General features: G+C 41.5%; 1 protein-coding gene across 1 annotated transcript in view; it reads right to left on the bottom strand.

The window, feature by feature from the left end:
• The window catches only part of slc18a2 (solute carrier family 18 member 2), an 84092-nt gene that overhangs the window by 44536 nt on the left and 18028 nt on the right, over positions 1 to 21528 (bottom strand). Inside the window, exon 3 of the mRNA XM_063072051.1 lies at positions 380 to 713. Within this exon, the coding sequence (XP_062928121.1) occupies positions 380 to 713 (334 nt within the window). The remainder of the gene's footprint in view (positions 1 to 379; positions 714 to 21528) is intronic.

Raw genomic sequence — 21528 nt, 5'->3', positions numbered from 1 at the left:
ACCTTCTAATTGGTACATCTCTGGACCATGGAAGGAAACAGGAGCTCCCAGAGGAAACCTACACACGCTCACAGGAAGGATGAACAATTCTCCTACAGACAGTGCTGGAACTGAATCACGAACTTTAATACCACCGTTCCGTTAGGAGTCTCTGCACGACCTCCTCAGAGAATGCGTGAGTATTCTCCAGGTGCTCTGGTTTCCTCCCACGGTTCAAAGACATACTGGGCAGGTTAATTGGTCATTGTACGTTGTCCCGTGGTTAGGTTAGGGTTAATTGGAGTTGTAGGGTTGCTGGGGCAGCGTGGTTCGAAGGGAAGGCCTGTTCTGTGCTGTATCACTAAATGAAATAATAAAGTCTCTTGGCCTATTGGCTCACCTATTTGTCAATGGTCCAATGAAGGGATTGGTTACAAGCTGCACGGTGGCCTTGGAAGCAAACAATAAGCCAACTTCAACATTCTCATTCAGCAGGTCTTGGTTATTTTTCAAACAGCTTGTGTTGGCAGGCAGTTGAGTTGTTGTATTGATGACTGCAGGCTGCGTTGTGTTGAGTCCAGTCTCTCCATCGCTTCCCATTTCCACCGTCAAGTTGTCATAATAGGAAAATATTTTTTGAAATCTTGTTGCTGAAATAGCTTCAGGGCTTTGTGTTGGACTTTTTGTTGGTGGCTGATGTTGAAGATTGTACAAGTAACTGGGAATGATAGGCACTGCAAGACACACAAAATTCAATTCTCAACATAATTTCTCTGGTACTGAAATTCAGTCAGGAACACAAAATCCAGATACACAACCGTGCTCCTGAGATCTTCCATTCCATTTCCATTTGGTATTATCTTTACCACCCTAAGAAAAGGCAATGAGTCTGCAGCTATTTCCACTGGGAACCACGGCAACAGTTACAGACACAGATAGTTAACGGCTAACCTTCCAATACTTATGTTGGTCCTTTCAGCAGAGGATATTTACACAAATAAGCCCATCCTCTGGGCTTCCCCCCCTCCCCTTTACTTTCTCCCTGGGCCTCCTGTCCCATGATCCTGTCGTATCCCTTTTGCCAATCACCGTCCAGCTCTTGGCTCCATCCCCCCGCTTCCTGTCTTCTCCTATCACTTTGGATCTCCCCCTCCCCCTCCCACTTTCAAATCTCTTACTCACTCTTCCTTCAGTTAGTCCTGACGAAGGGTCTCGGCCTGAAACGTCGACTGTACCTCCTCCTAGAGATGCTGCCTGGCCTGCTGCGTTCACCAGCAACTTTGATGTGTGTTGCTTGATTCTGATTCTATTAGTTCTCCTGGCATTTTATCTTTACTAGTATTAATTACTTCAGGCCCTGCATTCTCACTTGGCCTTTCGTTACTCAATATTTCCTGTATACTTCTGTGACTTTTATAATGAAAATACAGCTTGTTTAATGCCAAGGCCTTTTCCTTAGTTTTCATTTGAAGACCTCTGTTCCAACCTTTGAAATTAATATTTACTTTCACTAATTTTGTTTTAAACATACATAGAAGCACTTGCACTAATTTTCATTCTTCATATTTTTTTCATTTTCTCTTAAGACTGTTCAGCCCTTTGGGTCCCTGACAGATCAATCCCCATTCCCCTATTTCTCTCACATGTCCCCACCCTGACTTTATCTGCATTCGCTGTCCAATTAATCCATTAATCAGTCCATCTTTAGTATTTACGAGCCAACTAGACCATTCAGTGGAAACACTTGACAGTAAATTCAAAGTTCAAAGTTCAAAATACATTTATTGTTAAAGTATGTAGTCATTAAATAACCTTGAGATTTGTCTCCTTACAGGCAGTCACAAAACAATGAGACCCAGTAGAACCCATTAAAACAAAAGTCACGAAGCCAGGCATCACTGCAACAGGTGCAGGCCACAGGCTCAGTTCAGCACAGAACTGAGTAAGTGTCGCAGAGCAGCACCAGAAGCCAGGCTCAGACCTAGGTTGCCAGAGTTATGAAGCAATTTCTTATTCATTTATTGCATATTTTCTATTTTCTCCAAATTACCAAAGTATTATATCAGTATTTTATAAGACCATAAGACTACCACTCCATCATGGCTGATTTATTTTCCCTCTCAAATCCATTCTCCTACCTTCTCCCTGTAACCTTTGACACTCTGACTAATCAAGAATCTATCAATACCTGCTTTAAATATACCCACTGAAATGGGTTCCAAAGCCTCTTGGCTGTCATTTGTTATCAGCTTCTGGTTTCTAAAACTCTCCGAGTTCCCCAAGCATACTATTACCCTACAACAGCCTGTGTTTAATGATATTGAAGTAAAAGGCTAAACTTCATTAGTTAGTTAGTTAGCAACATAAGTATGTACTATGTGCTCCTTGTATATACTGAGGAATAAAAATATGAAGAATTATTAAATAAATTCAAATAATTACTATAGAATCAGATTATTCACCATCAATACATTTAATCTAATTTCCCCAATTTAACCAACAGCCCCTTTTCCCTTATCTACGTATCTGGGAGTATTTATAAGAATCTAATTTTGTGTAAGACCAAAGCACTGTAAAATTAACATAAACATTTCACTGCAACAACTTGTTAATTTGGTGAACTTATCTGGAGAAGATGCACACAACGTTCCCACAGTTGACATCTTCTGGATAGACAACAAAACTATTTATTTCACTTCTTATGTCTTTTTCACCTGTTTCTCACTGGAATGTGTTTCTGGAACTGTTGCAGCCTGTGGGTTTTGCAGTTTGGAGCTCAATCGGGTGATCCAGCATTTTGCTGTCTCCGAGAGGATTCTGGGAGGCAGTGAGCGCGAGCCTGAAGTCAAGGAGACTACAGAGGCTGCGAGGCAATGTTCCACTCTATTTAGCTAATTAAGGCTTCCATTGTTTGCTGATTAAAGCAACAAGGGAGATTGAAATATCAAGACAAATGCGGAAGGTGGGTGGCGACTCACCTTCTGATCACTGGCAGGTTCGCTCTGATGCCGGAGAGGGGAGCCTGTGTAACCTGCCGCTGTGGCTGAAGGATGTCACCAAGGTTTTACCATGTTTATGAACATGGATATCGATCTAGGCTATTTTCAGTCTCTTTTTTACAGTCTTATAGTTTTTATATTGTGTTTTTCACCCATTCTTTCTCGTTTTTTGTGAGGGGAGGAGGAATTGGAGGCCAATGTTCTTGTCACGTTTTTATTCTTTTTTTTGTGTGGAGGGAGGAGTATTTGGGGTCTGATGTTCTTGTTGTGATCTGTGTAGGGGAGAGGGGTTTGGAAGTTGATGATCGTGTTGTCATTCTATTTTTTTCCTTGGTTTCCTGGCTGTCTGGAGAAGAAGAATCTCAGAGTCGTATAGTTTGATAATGAATGAACTTTTGAAATCCTTGAAATCATTTGTTAATAATATAGATAAGCTTTGGGCAGTGGAGTGGAGGTACGTCTCTGCCAAGGGAGGTGTAAGGCGCTTCTTCCCTCCTCTAGCCTGCAGCTCACCCTTGGGCAAGGCGTAGCACCTGTTTAGCCCCCAGTCAGTGTCACATCAAGCTGTGGGGGCAGGTGCTGAATGGTCGTATGAGCAGCTGGTGCATATCACAAGTCAGGTTTTGTGGCCACTGACACCAAGCAGACAATAACTGAAGAGTATTGTTCATGGCTAGGGCCACCCATCTCAAAATCATAAGAACATAAAATACAGGAGCAGAATTAGGCTATTTGGCCCATTGAGTCTGCTCTGCCATTTCATCATGGCTGATCCATTTTCCCTGTCAGTCCTAGTCTCCTGCCTTCTCCCTGTATCCCTTCATGCCCTGACTAATCAAGAAACCATCAACCCCTGCCTTAAATACCTTAAATATCTCCATTGAATTGGCTTCTACAGCCACCTGTGGCAACAACTTCCACAGATTTTATCACCCTTTGAACAAAGAAATTTCTTCTCATCTCCATTCTAAAATGACACCCCTCTACCCCTGTATTCTGAAGCTGTATCCTCTGGTCTTAGATGCATCACCCCCGCCCCCCGTCGGAAACATGCTCTCTACATCCACTCCGTTGAGGTTTCAATGTGATCCACCCTCATTCTTCTGAATTCCAGTAAGTATAAACCCAGAGTCATCAATCAGTAACTCTTTCATTCCTGGAATCCTTCTTGTGAACCTCCTCTGAATGCTCTCCATTGTCACCTTTCTAAGATCAGGGGCCCAAACCTGCTCACAATACTCCAAATGAGGCCTCGCCAGTGCTTTATAAAGCCTCAACACTGCCAAGAAGAAGGCGATGGCAAACGACTTCTGTAGAAAAATTTGCCAAGACAATCATGGTCATGGAAAGTCCATGATCGTCCACATCAAATGACATGGCACATAATGATGTTGATGATGAAAATTAATAAACATTAACTATTTCTCTCCAAGAATTACCTGAAACAGTTTCTATGAGCTTTTCTTTTTTACTTATCAAAAATAAGATAACTACAAGTCAGAGAGAAAGTGACCTCCCATTTCAATTCACAGACTACCATGGAGTACAGCAACAGAGCACTGACATGTTGAACTAAAGGTTTAAGGGACTCAGCCAGGGCTAGTCACTTTCAATCAAATACAACGCCAATCAGTTCAATGATTTATATATATTAATAATAACATTTTAATAATGTCTATAAATATATTCCAAAACTTTAAATTACATTTTAATAGCTCACAAACTGATTTTAAGAATCTCAGGCCTATTTAACTGTTTAAATGTTAACGCTCATCAGAAACATTTAAAAATTGCTCTCAAGCCTTTGATGATATGAATTACCGAAAGCTTATCGGGGAGTTTAATGGTGGAGTCTCAGGAAATGCTGTCTGACGCTACCTTCAAATAACTCTCAGATCAACCCTGTTCACCTTGATTGGATTGGAGTGGATAGGTGGGTTGTTCAGGAATGGGTTGAGCTGGCAGATCAAATTCAGCATGATCCCACCCACTGTCCTTGTGCTCTCATTTATTTTCAGGTTATGCATCACTTGTCTTCTACATACTTCAATTAATTTCTTTAAACCTCAAATGCTCTGAATTATTCAACTGATACCTTATGCTCTACCGAGCACAACTCTACAATGACTTACCCGAGGGATTCCCACCTTGGGGTCTACGAACCCTTTTCTTCATGATGTTGGTCCATGGTATAAAACGAGGTTGGGAACCCCTGACTTAGATCAAACCCATTTATCAACATACAGTATACTTTATGCATGTTATTTCATTAGTTTCTTATTACAAGTGTTTCTAATTTAATTATAACTTTTATCATTTTCCTTGATTGAACATTAATTGATGATTAAACAAAAGTTTAGCTTTACTTATCACATGTACATCAAAGTGTAATGTGTCATTTACATCAATAACCGACAGTCCGAGGACGTGCCGGGGGCAGCCAGCAAGGATCACTGCACTACCGGTGTCAATATAGTGTCTTGTATACGGTTCATACGGATCCATACGTTACAACAGTAGTTCACTGTTCATACAGATCCATACGTTACAACAGTAGTTCACTGTTCATACAGATCCATGCGTTACAACAGTAGTTCACTGTTCATACAGATCCATACATTACAACAGTAGTTCACTGTTCATACAGATCTATACATTACAACAGCAGTTCATGGTAGCACAAGTTAACCCAAAATAAAGTGTTATAGATCAGATGCAAATCACAGGGTAGGTACGCCAGTGTCTTTACTTTCTCAGAAAGCTGAGGGTCAGCATGTCACAGAATAACAAATACCTACAGATTTACAGTAGAAAGCATCATGACTTGTGCGTCATGGTCTAGTATGGCAATTCATGTGAACACACCTCACTATTTTCCCCCTCTTTTTACACTACTTGTTTAATTTAATTTTTATAAATATATACGTCTTATTATAATGAATAGTTTTGTTAGTATGTATTGCACAGTACTGCTGCTGCAAAACAACACATTTCATGACTGGAGAAGTACCAGAGGACTGGAGGATAGCCAATGTTGCTTCCTTGTTTAACAAAGGCTCTAAACATGAACCAGGAAATTATAGGTGAGTGAGTCTTGTGGGAAAGTTATTGGAAGGTATTCTAAGGGACCGGATATACAAGTGTTTGGATAGACATGGACTGATTAAGGATAGTCAGCACGTCTTCATGTGCAGTAGGTTATGTGTAACTAATCTTATAGAGTTTTTCGAGGAAGTTACCAGGAAAGTGGATGAAGGCAAAGCAGTGGATCTTGTCTACACTGAATTTGACAAGATACTTGACAAGGTCCCACATGGGAGGTTGGACAAGAAGGTTCAGTCACTTGGCATTCAGAATGAGGTAGTAAATTGGATTGGACATTGGCTTTGTGGGAGAACCCAGAGAGAGGTAGTAGAAGGTTGCCTCTCTGACCAATGGTGTGCCGCAGGGAGCAATGCTGGATCCTTTGGTGTTTGTCATCTATATCAATGATCTGGATGGTAACGTAGTTAACTAGATTAGCAGATTTGCGGATGACACCAAGATTGGGGACGTAGTGGACAGCGAGGAAGGTTATCATGGCTTGCAGAGGGATCTGCATCGGCTGGAAAAATGGGCTACAAAATGGCAGATGGAGTTTAATGCAGACAAGTGCGAGGTTTTGCACATCGGTAGGACCAGCCTGGGTGGGTCTTACACAGTGAACGGTAGGACACTGAGGAGTGTGGTAGAACAAAGGGTCGTAAAGAAAGCTTTTAGCATATTGGCCTTCATAAATTAATGTACTGAGTACATGAGATGGGATGTTATGTTAAATTTGTATAAGGTATTGGTGAAGTCTAATTTGGAGTATTGTGTGAAGTTTTGCTCAAGAAAGATGTAAATAAGTTTGAAAGAGTACAGAGAAAATTTACAAGAATGTTGCTGGGTCTGGAGGATCAGAGTTATAAGGAAAGATTGAATAGGTTAGGACTGTATTCCTTAGAATGTAGAAGATTGAGGGAGATTTGATAGAGGTATACAAAATTATGAGGGGTATAGAGATGGTAAACGCAATCAGGTTTTGTCCACTGAGGTTGGGTGGGACTACAATCAGAGGCCATGGGTTAAGGATCAAAGGTGAAAAATTTAAGGGGAACATGAGCGGAAACTTCTTCGCTCAGAGGGTTATGAGAGTGTGGAATAAACTGTCAGCACAAGTGGTGCATGCAAGCTCGACTTCAACCTTTAAGAGAAGTTTGGTACATGGATAGTAGGGGTATGGAGGGCTATGTTCTCAGTGCAGGTCGATAGGAGTAGACAGTTTAATTGGTTTCAGCATTAACAAGATGGGCCAAAGGGTCTGATTCTCTGCTGTAAACTCTATATGCCAGTGACGTTAAACCTGATTCTGATGTGCAGGAATATGAGAAACTGAAGAGGGAGTAGTGGACTCAACCCAGTATATCCCCCTCCCCACCACTGGTTGCATCTACAAGAAGCACTGTCACAAGAAGGCTAGATCCACCCACAAAAGATCGCCAACATCCAGGACATGTCACCTTCTCGCAGCTGCCTTTGGGCGGGAGGTACTGAAACCTGAAGCCCCACACCACCAGGTTTAAGGACAACTACTTCTCTTCAACCATTGAGATCTTAAACCAACCTGTATGATCCCAATCCCCCACAATATGACCACTTTCCACTACAATGGACTGTTTCATTCCAGTTGTGTCCTTTATTGTATTTTTCTCGTGTATAATGCTTTATATCTTGCTGTCGCTAGTATTACAAGTTCAAGTTGAAGTTTTATCATCATCTGACTACATATATTCAACCAAGTGAAGTGAATCATGGTGCATCCACAATATAGATATACCACACACAACACATCTTACTAAATATTACTACAAATAAGTAAACAAAATATAATTCAAAGTGCATGTAGCGCATAGCACAGATAATCAGTGAACAGTAAACAGCTCGCTGTCCTAGTGACGAGATCTCACCCATTCTGACCGTCCTAGTCCTGTTGTTCCTGTACCGCTTTCCTTAGTAAAAATTTCATTGCCCTTGTGTACACAAGTACTTACGCATATAACAATAAACTCAGCTTTCTAATTTGCTCCTACAGATCACCAGAACAACTCATCTTTTTATTGTTCTTGTCTCTGCTTCTTCTGTGCCTCTGGAATGGTAATATGCAATTTGCTGATCATTGTATTTATCTGGAGATGCAGAATGGAACAGGCCCTTCCAGCCCACTGAGCCACATCACCCAGCAACCCCGATTTAACCCCAGCCTAATCACAGGACAATTTAAAATGAGCAGTTAACCTACTGACCGGTACAACTTTGGACTGTGGAAACTGGAGCAGCTACAGGAAACCCACGTGGACACCTGGAGAACGCACAAAGATTCTACAGACAGTGGCAGAATTGAACTCTGAACTCCGGGCCTTGATGTTTATTAAAACTCTGATTTCGTGAGGAATAGACAATGATATCAAACTGAAATGAAATTTACAAACAAACGTCTGCCCAACTCTGGCAAATTCTATTACATTACCGTTCTTGTTCAGTCCACAATATTTATTTTTACATTCTTCTGTTTAGTTTTAAGCTGATAATGTGCATTTCATGCTCTATTTTTAATGCCTTCAAAGCTTAACAATAACATTACTTGACATTATTCAAATCAAGATAATTTAAAAGAATTAAGTATTCAAATCAATATGAAAACTACAGATCAGATTTTTATCATTTTAAACAACACAAAATACATAACCAGCCTCCCAGATCACAGATGGCAATGAAGAGGTTTACAGGAGTTAGAAAGTTTTGTAGGTTGAGTGGTGTCACAACAACAATGTCACAAGACATAGCGGCAGAATTAGGCCATTCAGCCCATCGAGTCTGGTCTGTCATTCCATCATGGCTGATTTATTATCCCTCTCATCCCCATTCTACTGTCTTCTTGTAACCTTTGACACCCTGACTAATCAAGAATCCATTAACCTCCACTTCAAATATACCCAATGATTTGATCTGAGCAGCCGTTCGTGGCAATAAGTTCCACAGGTTCATCAGTCTCTGGCTAAAGACATTTTTCCATATCTCTGTTCTAAATGGATGTCCCTCTATTCTGAGATTCTGTCCTCTGGTTATAAACTCCCCCACTATAGGAAATGTCCTCTCCACATCCATGCTATCCAGAGTTTTCAATAAAGACCAAGGAATTGATTGTGGACTTCAGGAAGGGGAAGTCAGGAGAACACTCTTCGGTCCCCATTGAGGGATGAGGAGTGGAAAAGATGGAGCAGCCTTAAGTTCCTGGGTGTCACCATCTCAGAAGATCTGCCCTGGGCCCAACACGTTCATGTAATCATATTTAATATCCACTTCACTATCACATTTCCGAATGGCCCATGAACGCATAAACACTATCCTATTATTCCTTTTTTTTGCCCTGTTTGGTATTTTCTTGTCCTTAACTGTACTGCTGCTGCAAAACAAAATAAATTCAAGATCTCACATTAGTGATAATGAACCAGATTCTGATTCAGATGTATCAGATTCACATGCACCTCCTCCAACCCTATTTACTACATTTGGCGTGGCCTACCATCATGCTGGCAAAACCAAGCACAGGCAAGAAGACCGTTGTGCAGTGTACCCACTCTCCATCTACAATGATGATCTCAAGAGCACAAATGAAGGCCATTTCAATTGCCCTTCCCATTCCCACACTGACCTGTCTGTTCTCTGCCTCCTTCACTGGCACATGAGGCCCAACACATGACAGAGGAACAGATAGACTGCAACTCAATGGCATAAACGTTGTGTACTCCAAGTTCAGGTTCAAAGTTCAAAATTCAAAATACATTTATTATCGAAGTATATATGCTGTAGATAACCTTGAATTTCACTTTCTTGCAGGTAGACACAAAACAAAGAAATATAATAGAAGCCATTAAAAAGAAGCCACACAACAAAGACTCACAGAGGACACCACGATTGAACTCTGACGTCTCAAGCTGTAATAGCATCATGCTAACTGCTACGCTAGTGTGATGCCCCAACTTATCCCAGTCTGAGCACAGAACAGGCCCTTCCCACCCTTCAAGCTGTGTCACCCAGCAACCTACCATTTTAACTCTAGCCTAATCACGGAACAATTTACAACCACCAACGAACCCACTGAAAACCAGAGCACTTGGAGGAAACCCACACGCACATGGGAAAGGCATACAAACTCTCTTACAGAGGATACTGGAACTGAACACTGAACTCTGATCCCCAAGCTGTAATAGTGTCACACTAGCTGTTGGGCTCCCGTGGAGCCTGTAATATTTAATGTAGTATTCATTGGGAGGATATTTCTGCAGCATGTAAGTGAGGTACAGGTTCTTCAAGAAGCTCAAAGTTCAAAGTAAAGTTATTTATCAGACTGCATACACATCACCACATACAACCGAGATTTTTTTCTTGCAGGCATACTCAGCAAATCTATAGAACAGTAACTGTAAACAGGATAACAAAAGAGAAAATGCATAGAAGACAATAAACTGTTGAAATGAAACTATAAATAAATAGCAATAAATAACAAGAGCATGAAATAACAAGATAAAGATTTCCTAAATTTGGTTGTGAGAACACTTCAATACATGAGTGCAGTTATCCTCTTTTGTTCAAGAGCCTGATGGTTGAAGGGTAGTAACTGTTCCTGAATCTGATGGTGTGGATCCTGAGACACCTGTACCTTCTGCCTGATGGCAACAGCAAAAAAAGAGCATGGCCTGGGTGGTGAGGGCCTTTGATAATTGATGCTGCTTTTCTATGACAGCATTTCATGTAGATGTGCTCAATGGTTGGGAGGCCTTTACCCGTTACATGGATGACATGATAAACATCCAAGTCATTAATAAACACATTGGGCAACTAATGCCACCCCACAAATATTAAGATACAGTTAATCACGGATGGTAATTCAATACTTTTTCTTCGTATTCTATTACTTTGTCCACTTAATCATTTAACTGGAATAAATAATTTATGCCAAGTTCCAGGCCCTTCAAATTTAACTCAAGGATCCCTTTAAGGACCAGGTCTAATGTCTTCTAGAAGTCCACATATAAAGTTCAAAGTAAATTTATAATCAAAAAGTACATACATGTCATCTTAGATCATCCTGAGATCTATTTTCTTGTGGGCATTCTCAGTAAATTCATAATAGAATAATAACCATAATAGAAACTATGAAAGACTGCACCAACTGGGCATTCAAAAGACAACAGGCTATGCAAATACTAAAAGAAAGAAATAATAATAGATAAATAAGCAATAAATATTGAGAACATGAGATGACAGGAGATGAGATAGCAGGAAAGATTCTAGCATGGATAAAGCAGCAGCTGATTGTCAGGAGACAATGAATGGGAATAAAGGCAGCATTTTCTGGCAGGCTGCAGGTTGCCCATGACTAGTGGAGTTCCACAGTGGTCCATGTAGGGACAACTTACTTTTTATGTTATATACCAATGACTTGATGATGTAATTAATGGCTATGTTGCAAAGTTTGCAGATAATACGAAGATAGGTGGAGGGGCAGATAGTTTTGAGGAATTAGAGAGGCTACAGAATAGTCATAGTCATAGTCATAGTCATACTTTATTGATCCCGGGGGAAATTGGTTTTCATTACAGTTGCACCATAAATTATAAATAGTAATAGAACCATAAATAGTTAAATAGTAATATGTAAATTATGACAGGAAATTATGAAATAAGTCCAGGACCAGCCTATCGGCTCAGGGTGCTCCAAGGGAGGAGTTGTAAAGTTTGATGGCCACAGGCAGGAATGACTTCCTATGACGCTCTGTGCTGCATCTCGGTGGAATGAGTCTCTGGCTGAATGTACTCCTGTGCCCAACCAGTCCATTATGTAGTGGATGGGAGATGGCATGCAACTGAGACAGCACCCTCTTTTCAGACACCACCGTCAGAGAGTCCAGTTCCATCCCCACAACATCACTGGCCTTATGAATGAGTTTGTTGATTCTGTTAGTGTCTGCTACTCTCAGCCTGCTGCCCCAGCACACAACAGCAAACATGATAGCACTGGCCACCACAGACTTGTAGAACATCTTCAGCATCGTCCCACAGATGTTAAAGGACCTCAGTCTCCTCAGGAAATAGAGACGGCTCTGACCCTTCTAGTAGACAGCCTCAGTGTTCTTTGACCAGTCCAGCTTATTGTCAATTCGTATCCCCAGGTATTTGTAATCCTCCACCATGTCCACACTGACCCCCGGATGGAAACAGGGGTCACCAGTACCTTAGCTCTCCTCAGGTCTACCACCAGCTCCTTAGTCTTTTTCACATTAAGCTGCAGATAATTCTGCTCACACCATGTGACAAAGTTTCCTACCATAGCCCTGTACTCAGCCTCATCTCCCTTGCTGATGCATCCAACTATGGCAGAGTCATCCGAAAACTTCTGAAGATGACAAAACTGTGCAGTAGTTGAAGTCCGAGGTGTAAATGGTGAAGAGAAAGGGAGACAAGACAGTCCCCTGTGGAGCCCCAGTGCTGCTGATCACTCTGTCGGACACACAGTATTGCAAGCACACGTACTGTGGTCTGCCAGTCAGGTAATCATTAATCCGTGACACCAGGAAAGCATCCACCTGCATTGCTGTCAGCTTCTCCCCCAGCAGAGCAGGGCGGATGGTGTTGAACACACTGGAGAAGTCAAAAAACATGACCCTCACAGTGCTCGCTGGCTTGTCCAGGACTTAAGCAGATTAGGAGAATGGGCAAAAAATGGCAGAATACAGAGTCAGGAAGTGTATGGTCATGCACTTTGGTAGGAGAAATAAAAGGGCTAACCATTTTCTAAATGGAGAAAATATTTAAAAATCTGAGGCACAAAGGGACTGGGGAATCCTTGTACACGTAAATGTGTAGGTTGAGTCTATGATCAGGAAGGCAAATGCAATGTTGGCATTCATCTCAAGAGGACGAGAATATAAAAGCAAAGATGTAATGTTGAGACTTTATAAAGCACCAGTGAGGCCTCACTTGGAGTATTGTAAATGGGTTTGGGCTCCTTATCTTAGAAAGGATGTGCTGAAACTATGAAGGAAGGAAGTTCACAAAAAATGATTGCATGATTGAACGGCTTGTCATATGAAATTATTTAAACGCAAACAACAGCAATTCTGCAGATGCTGAAAATTCAAGCAACACACATCAAAGTTGCTGGTGAATGCAGCAGGCCAAGCAGCATCTGTAGCCTCTTCCTACAGATGCTGCTTGGCCTGCTGCATTCACCAGCAACTTTGATGTGTGTTATATGAAATTATTTGATGGCTCTGGGCCTGTATTCACCTGAATTCATAAGAACGAGGACTGAACTCATTGAAACCTATAGAATGGTGAAAGGTCTTGATAGAGTGGATGTGGAGAGGATGATTCCAATGCTGGGAGAGTCTAGGACTACAGGACATAGCCTCAGAATAGAGGGGTTTCCTTTCAGAATGGAGATGAGGAATTTCTTTAGCCAGAGAGTGGTGAATCTGTGGAATTCTTTGCCACAGGCAGCTGTGGAGGCCAAGTCACACTGTCTTCTTCAACTACCTCAGAAGAGAGAGGAGACAAACCACCTCTTTTGAACTTTAAATGTTAGAAACTTCAAAGTTTTGGCACAGAATAGAAGAGCCAAATGGCTTGTTTTCTGTGCTGTAGTGTTCTATGGTTCTATGGTTTTGTTAGTGTCACCCATGGCAAAGAGAGATCCAACCAAGATCTCAATGGTGGAGCTGGCAGAAGGTGATGACACCACAACAGCAGTGAGGGGGGAGGAAGGCTGCAGGAGATGATGACACCTCTGAATGGCAGTGAGGGGTCCCCACTCACCTCACAGTCCATGCCACCGGAGCCTGACTCCAATCTGACAAGGACCATGTGCTGGCCGCCCATGCCTCAGTCTCCCCACGTTAAACAAGGTTACGCACAGGCATTCTCCATGAAGGGAATCCACTCCAACATCTCACACCAGCCTCTGCAGCCACCCCAGGACCCACCAATAGACAATCCCTTTGGAGAACATCACACTCAATGTGAATGTTTGCACTACGATGACTGGTATATATTGATGATGATTTGCACGAGGTTGTAATTTATGTTGTCTACAATCAGCAACAATTCCTATTTCTCATTCAACCCCCAAGTACATTTCAACTCTCAGAGCAAATCCTGTTTCTAAGGGTCTGTTTCCTCACATGTCCTCACCTCCATCCAATCCTTACCACCCGCCTAGACTGGTAGCCATTACAGCAGGCAGTGACACTACCAGCCAACTCAAGTTTAGGATGTAGGAATAAAACCCAGAACCTCGGGAGACCCTCACAGTCATAGGTAAAAGGTGAAAACTTCACGCACACAGTACCCAAGGTCAGTAATAAACAATCTGCTGGAAGAACTTAGCAGGTCAAGTATCTGCAGAAGGAACTTAGCAGAATGAGGTGATGCTTCCAGTATCTACAGTGTAGGTATTTATTGATTGAGATACAGTATGGAACAGTCTCCTCCAGCCCTTCAAGCTGCACCACCTAGCAATTCCCCAATTTAATCCTAGCCTAATCACTGGACAATTTACAATGACAGATTAACCTACTAACCAGTATGTCTTTGGACTGTGCGATGAAACTGGAGCACCCAGTGAAAACACTGGATTTCACAGGAGGATATACAAACTCCTTGCAGAGGACGCCAGGATTAAACACCAAACCCTGATGCCCTGATCTGTAAAAGCGCCATGCTAACCACTACGCTACCATGTTTCTTGTACCTAAGGCCAGCATTGAAGTTGGGTCCCCTGAGGCAGCCACACCAACCAATGCACTCTTGTTACAGTTCCCACCGGAACTCCCAAATTACTTCATCTGGAGCAGCACACTAAAAATGCTGGAGGAGCTCAGCAGATCAGGTAGCATCTGTGGAAATGAACAAATAGTCAAGGCTTTGGGCCAAGACCCTTCACCAGGACAGGAAAGGAAGGGGGAGGATGCCAAAGTAAAAAAGTGGGGGGAGGGGAGCAGGATAGCTGGAAGGTGAAGCTCGGTCGGTGGGAAAAATAAAGGGCTGGAGAGGAAGGAATTGGATTGGGGAGGAAAGTGAACCCCAGGAGAAAGGGAATGAGGAGGGGACCCAGGGGAAGTGATAGGCTGGTGAGAAGGGATAAGAGGCCAGAGCTGGGAACAGAAGGGGAAAAACTTTTACCAGAATGAGAAATTGATATTCATGCCATCAGTTGCGATGCCACCCAGACAGAATATAAGGCGTTGCTCCTCAACCCTGAATTCATCGTGGTAAGAGAGGAGACCATGTACCAACATGTCGTAATGGGAATGGGAATCAGAATTAAAGTGACTTCCTCTTCCAGGATTTTGCGTATTTTGCCTTGGATTTCCAGCATCTGCAGAATTTCTTGAGTTTATCACTTCCATCCAGTGTCTGTAATCAATAAATCATGTCTGCACTTTGTAATTGCAGAAATGTTCAAATTCAGTAATTAATTGCCAATTTGTCTACTTGCTCCAATGCATATAAATCAACAAATTGGAATTATAACAGTTTTAACAATCCTTGTGTAACAGTTCATACTCATATAGTTACAAATCCTGAAGTCTCTAATATAACAAGTTACAATTGATAGTGTTTATAATCTGCAAACTGGGTTCTTAAGATACACCTCTACAAAGGAGATGTATTTCCCTCCGCTAGCCTGCAGGTCACCACTGGGCAAGTTGTAGCACCTGCTTAGCCCCCCTTCCCAATCACGGTCACATGAAGCCATGAGCGCAGGTGGTGCATGGTCGTATGTGCAGCTGGTGCATACCCACTACTGATGGCAGACAATCTCTGAAGAGTATTGATAACGCCTGGGGTCACCCATCTTGTAAAGACACTGCCCAGAAGGCGGCAATGGTAAACCACTTCTGTAGAAAAATTTGCCAAGAACAATCATGGTCATATACAAATGCCGCCCATGTTGAATGACACAGCACAAAATGATTATAATGATGAGCTTCTGTTTAGATCTCTAACAAGCAACAGTTAGAGAAAGAATGCTGAATGCAGAACCAGTTGGAAGTTGCGTACATATGAACAATGTTATAGGGTTATGGGTTATCCTGATTCAGCAGCCAATTTCTGTACCTACAGGAATCCAAAATACAGTTTACACTATATATCAGAATCAGTATCAAGTATATTGTCACTGACATTATTTGTACAATTTGCTGCTTGTGGTAACAGTAGAGTCCAGGAATCACAAATTACTACAGGTTACAGTAACAAATTAATAGCGCAAAGAAGAAAAAGTGAGGTAGTATTCAGAGGTTCACACACCGTTCAGAAATCTGATGGCAGGGGGGCAGAAGCTGTTCCTATTAAACTTGAGTGTGGGTCTTAAGCCTGTGCACCTCTTCCCTGACGATAGCAATGAGAAGAGGGCATGCCTGAAAGCAGAGGGCCCTTACTGATGGATGCCAGTTTCTTGATGCACTGTCTTTTGAAGATGTCCTCAATGGTGGGGAGGGTTGTGCTGTGATGAAGTTATATATGATCAGAAAAAAGTGATAACTGCTAAAGCATGTATTTCTCTGGAACTTAAAATTCACTTATCATTCACCGTCAGCAGTATTACACTTCCTATTGCATTGATAACAATGGACAACACAATTTTTTTTGAAAGAATTGCTTCCTCAGAATTTTTTTTGTTTATGATAGACCGCTTGAAGCTGAACAGAAATACAATTCCATACCACTTGCATCACATAGGAATTTGGAGAAACAAGAAATTAACTTGGATTGAATATAATGTGTTTGATTGCACAATGGTGCTGATAGCTTGCAATAGTTCAACTAACTAAAAATGTTTTGTTGATGATTTTCAGTTGTACTCAGTGTCTGAGGCTTCTCACTTAAGTGTCCAACAATAACCAGCCAGCATTGATGGATTCCAGTTACCCTGACACTGTTTCTCTATCACGAGGAAATCTGCAGATGCTGGAATTTCAAGCAACACACACAAAAAATGCTGGTGAACGCAGCAGGCCAGGCAGCATCTGTAGGAAGAGGTGCAGTCGACGTTTTGGGCTGAGATCCTTCGTCAGGACTAACTGAAAGAAGAGCTAGTAAGAGATTTGAGATCCCTCCCCCTCCTGTCTTCCCCTCCAATCAACTTTCCAGCTCTTAGCTTCATCCCTCCCCTCCTGTCTTCTCCTATCATTTTGGATCTCCCCCTCCCCCTCCCACTTTCAAATCTCTTACTAGCTCTTCTTTCAGTTAGTCCTGATGAAGGCTCTCGGTCTGAAACGTCAACTGTATCTCTTCCTATAGATGCTGTCTGGCCTGCTGCGTTCACCAGCAACTTTGATGTGTGTTGCACTGTTTCTCTATGACTGCAATGTCCTAGTGAAACTTTTCACCGTGCTCATCACTGACAGTGCCAGGATTTGCAGGGAAGAAGTCTAAATGAGAATGCAGATAATTAATCTTTAGTGCTGTGGTCCTCAACCACTGTGCTGTGGACTGGTACTGGGCCGCGAGGGAATTATATGATTTGGCAATATGAAACGATATGAGTCAGCTGCACCTTTCCTCATTTCCTGTTGAACTTGAAATAACCTACCAAATCATACAAAATAACACATAAAACCTAAAATAACACTAACAAATAGTAAGAGCAGGAATGATATGATAAATACACAACCTATATAAAGTAGAAATAATGTATGTACAGTGTAGTTTCACTTAACAGAATCGGGAAGACTAAGCCAAAGCCGATTTGTAGAAAAAAAATCGGCACGTACACACATGCGCACGTCATGTGTGCGCACATTATGCGTGCGCACACAGGTGCCCGCGCAAGGCTTCATGGTCATGGCAGTCTTTGCTGGGGTAAACACAAGTGTACCATATTTGACAAAGTTCATGTAATGTTGTAATCTGCATTTTAGTCACTCCAATGCCAATAACTAGCAAAAATCAACAGGTCCTGTACTGTCTATAACTGGCTAGACTTTGGTTCATCTGATGTCTACAATCTGCAATATGATACGTTCCCTGTGGTGTATAATTGCCAATAAAGTCAAGTTCAAGTTCAGTGTCAAATTTATTGTCCTCTTACTGTACCTATAAACAACCAAATGAAACAATGTTCCTGTGGACCACAATGCACCCACACATAAATCACACACAGCACATAAACCAAAATACTATTCTATAAATAAGTCAATAAAATAGAATTCAAAATTCATGTAGTAAAGTGCAGCATTGGTTAATAGAGAGTTACGATGAGCAACAAGTGACAGTTCATTTCTTCATCTTATAACCAGCAACATGTTCCATTTCCAACCGGGTCAGTAATTGTGACAAATTGCTACAGTTCTGTGCAAAAGTCTTCAGCATATACAGTATATATAGATAGGGTGCTTAAGACTTTTGCATAGTATTGTAGATTGGTTAAAATAAGAAGATGGTTGGGAAACAGAAATAACAGTACCTAGCTTTGTATTCGCTCAAAAGTATTAAGTGTTTTTTGTCACTGGAAATACATAGTATACTGTACTGTGTGAAAGTCTGAGGCACCCTCTCTATATATACTGTATGAGCTGAGCAGTACTGTGTGTTTCACATAGCCAGTAACGTTTCACTTTTTTCTGTGTATACTTATCAATGAATTACATTTCTTTTGGTTATCAAAAAATTTGGTTCATAGTGTCATAGGAGGGTGTCTATAATCATCAACAGGATACAGTTTTTGCAGGATGTCCAACTGCTAACAATCAATTCCACTATTTCATGGCATCTAAAGTTACCAAAAGTTCATAATTTGTGTGGTGACTGGTTTCTCTAAGTATTGTGAAAGAAACATTATTAACTGTGTTTCTCTTGCCCGAATGCTACAGTACTTAGCTTTAAATCCTCGTTCTAAGGTCCTCAGTATTTCACAAATGTTAGTTCATTAAAGATTTCATAAATGGCAAAAGGTGTCAATAAGTAACAGTTAAATTTGCTGATTACTGACACATAGATCTGGTGTTGTTTATAATTGGCAGTAAGTTACTGCTGCCTCCTTTTCTGTAATTGGCAAGGTAGCAGAGTCCACACACTGACTGATCAGTGTCAGGATGGAGTTTATATACTGTACTGGTATAATTTCCAACATTGTTGCAGTCTCCTAAATTGGCAACAAGTAAGCTTTTGTAAGCATCTAAAATTAGCAACAAGTTACAACTCCTACAATAAGCAAAATGTTACCAGTCCTGTATTGTTTATTATCAGAACTAATACCTGGTGTCTACAATTAACAAGTTACAGCTGCTACACTGTTTTCAGTTGCAAGCATCCGTATTTGGTATGTTCACACTTCACACGCTGCGTGCCACGGAAGTGGTGAGCACAGCTCGGGGCACTGCAGTTCAGAATTCAATTGCACGCCGTCTAAGGATATGTCCTTATGTCCTCCCCATGGAATGTGTGAGTTTTCTCTGGGTGCTCTGGTTTCCTCCCATATTCCAAAGATATATCTCTTTGTAGGTTAATTGGTCATTGTAAATTGTCCTGTGATTAGGCCAGGGTTAAGTTGGGGGCTGTGAGGCGACATGGCTTGAAGTGCCAGACAGCCTGTTGCACACTGTATCTCTAAATAAAACAAAACTATAGATATCAGAGAGGAATTAGGTCATTTGGCCCATCGAGTCTGCTCTGTCATTTCATCATGGCTGATCCATTTCTCTTCTCCCAGTCTCCTGCTTTCCATCCCCACCTCTATATCAGTTCATGCACTGACCTATCAAGAATCTGTCAACTTCTTCCTTAAATATACATAAAGACTTGGCCTCCACAGCTGCCTGTGGCAACAAATTTCATAGATTCACTACACTCTGGCTACAGAAATTTCTCTTCATTTCCATTCTAAAAGGACACTCCTCTATTCTGAGGCTGTGTCCTTTGGTATTAGACTCTCCCACCATAGGAAACATCCTCTCCACATCCACTCTATCACGAACTTTCACCATTCCATAGGTTTCAGTTAGAACTCCCCTCATTCTTCGGAATTCCAGTGAATCTTGGAATCATTTTTGTGAACTTCCCATGAACTCTTTCCAGTTCCAGCACATCCTTTCTAAGATAAGGGGCCCAAAACTGCTCACAATACTCCAAGTGAGGTCTCACCAAAGCTTTATAAGGTCTCAACAATACATCCTAGTCCTCTTGAAATTGATCCGGCTAGTGGCGTAGTGGCATCAGTGTCAGACTTCGGGATGAAAGGTCCCGGGTTCGAATCCTCACCACAGAATCAACCTGCAAATTGACCTTTAGGGAATCCTGCATGAGGACTCCCAAGTCCCTTCACACCTCCATTTTTTGTATTTTCTCTCCATTTAGAAAATAGTCAAACCTTTCATTTCGTCTACCAAAGTGCATGACCATATACTTCCCAACACTGTATTCCATCTGCCATTTCTTTGCCCATTTTCCTAATCTGTCTAAGTCCTTCTGTAGCCTCTCTACTTCCTCAAAACTACCTGTCCCTCCATCTATCTTCATATCATCTGCAAAATTTGCAACAAAGCCATCAATTCCATCATCCAAATCATTAACATATAATGTAAAAAGAATTGCTCTCAACACAGACTCCTGTGGAACACCACTAGTCACCGGCAGCCAACCAGAAAAGGCTCCCTTTATTCCCACTCTTTGCCCCCTGCCAATCAGCCACTGCTTTATCCATGCTAGGATCTCTCCTGTAATAACATAGGCTCATAGCTTGTTAAGCAGCATCATGTATGGCACCCTGTTAAAGGCCTTCTGAAAATCCAAGTACACAATATCTAACAATTCTCAATTGTCTTTACTACTTATTATTTCTTCAAAGAATTCCAACATGTTTGCTGGGCAAGATTTTCCCTTCAGGAAACTGTACTGACTATGGCCTATTTTATCATGTGCCTCCAAGTACCCGAAACACCTTGTTAACGATTGACTCTGACATCTTCCCAACCACTGAGTTCAAACTAACTGGCCTATAGTTTCCTTTCTTCTACCTCTCTCTCTTCTTGAAGAATGCAGTGACATTTGTAATTTTCCAGTCTTCTGGAACCATTTCAGAATCCAGTAATTCTCGAAAAATAAAATAAAATAAATAATCGGTGGGCAGTTACTGTTCTCTAATTGGCAGAGATTACAACGTCTCTGTAAACCAATCAGAACAGCCCCTATGCTGTACATCACTGATCCTTTCTGCTTCCTACAATGTCTTTGTAATAAATGGAGTCTCCAATAAGCAGCAGTTTTTAACACTAGTGCTTATGATTGGCGCAGTTGCTAAATTTTCAGTTATTGCCACAAAATCATTCATATTTTACCCAAAATCAGATATATCTTTCAATCCCAGCAAAGATATGGTTGCACCAGCATCAAAACTGGCAACACGTTACAATTCCTGAGTGTGTACTGTATACATGCTAACAAATTACACCGGCACGTGGAGTGCA

This window comes from Mobula hypostoma, chromosome 19 (assembly GCF_963921235.1).
Source record: "Mobula hypostoma chromosome 19, sMobHyp1.1, whole genome shotgun sequence".
NCBI lineage: Eukaryota > Metazoa > Chordata > Chondrichthyes > Myliobatiformes > Myliobatidae > Mobula > Mobula hypostoma.
The sequence above is the reverse complement of the archived record's forward strand: the minus strand, read 5'-3'. Positions and strand labels throughout refer to the sequence as shown.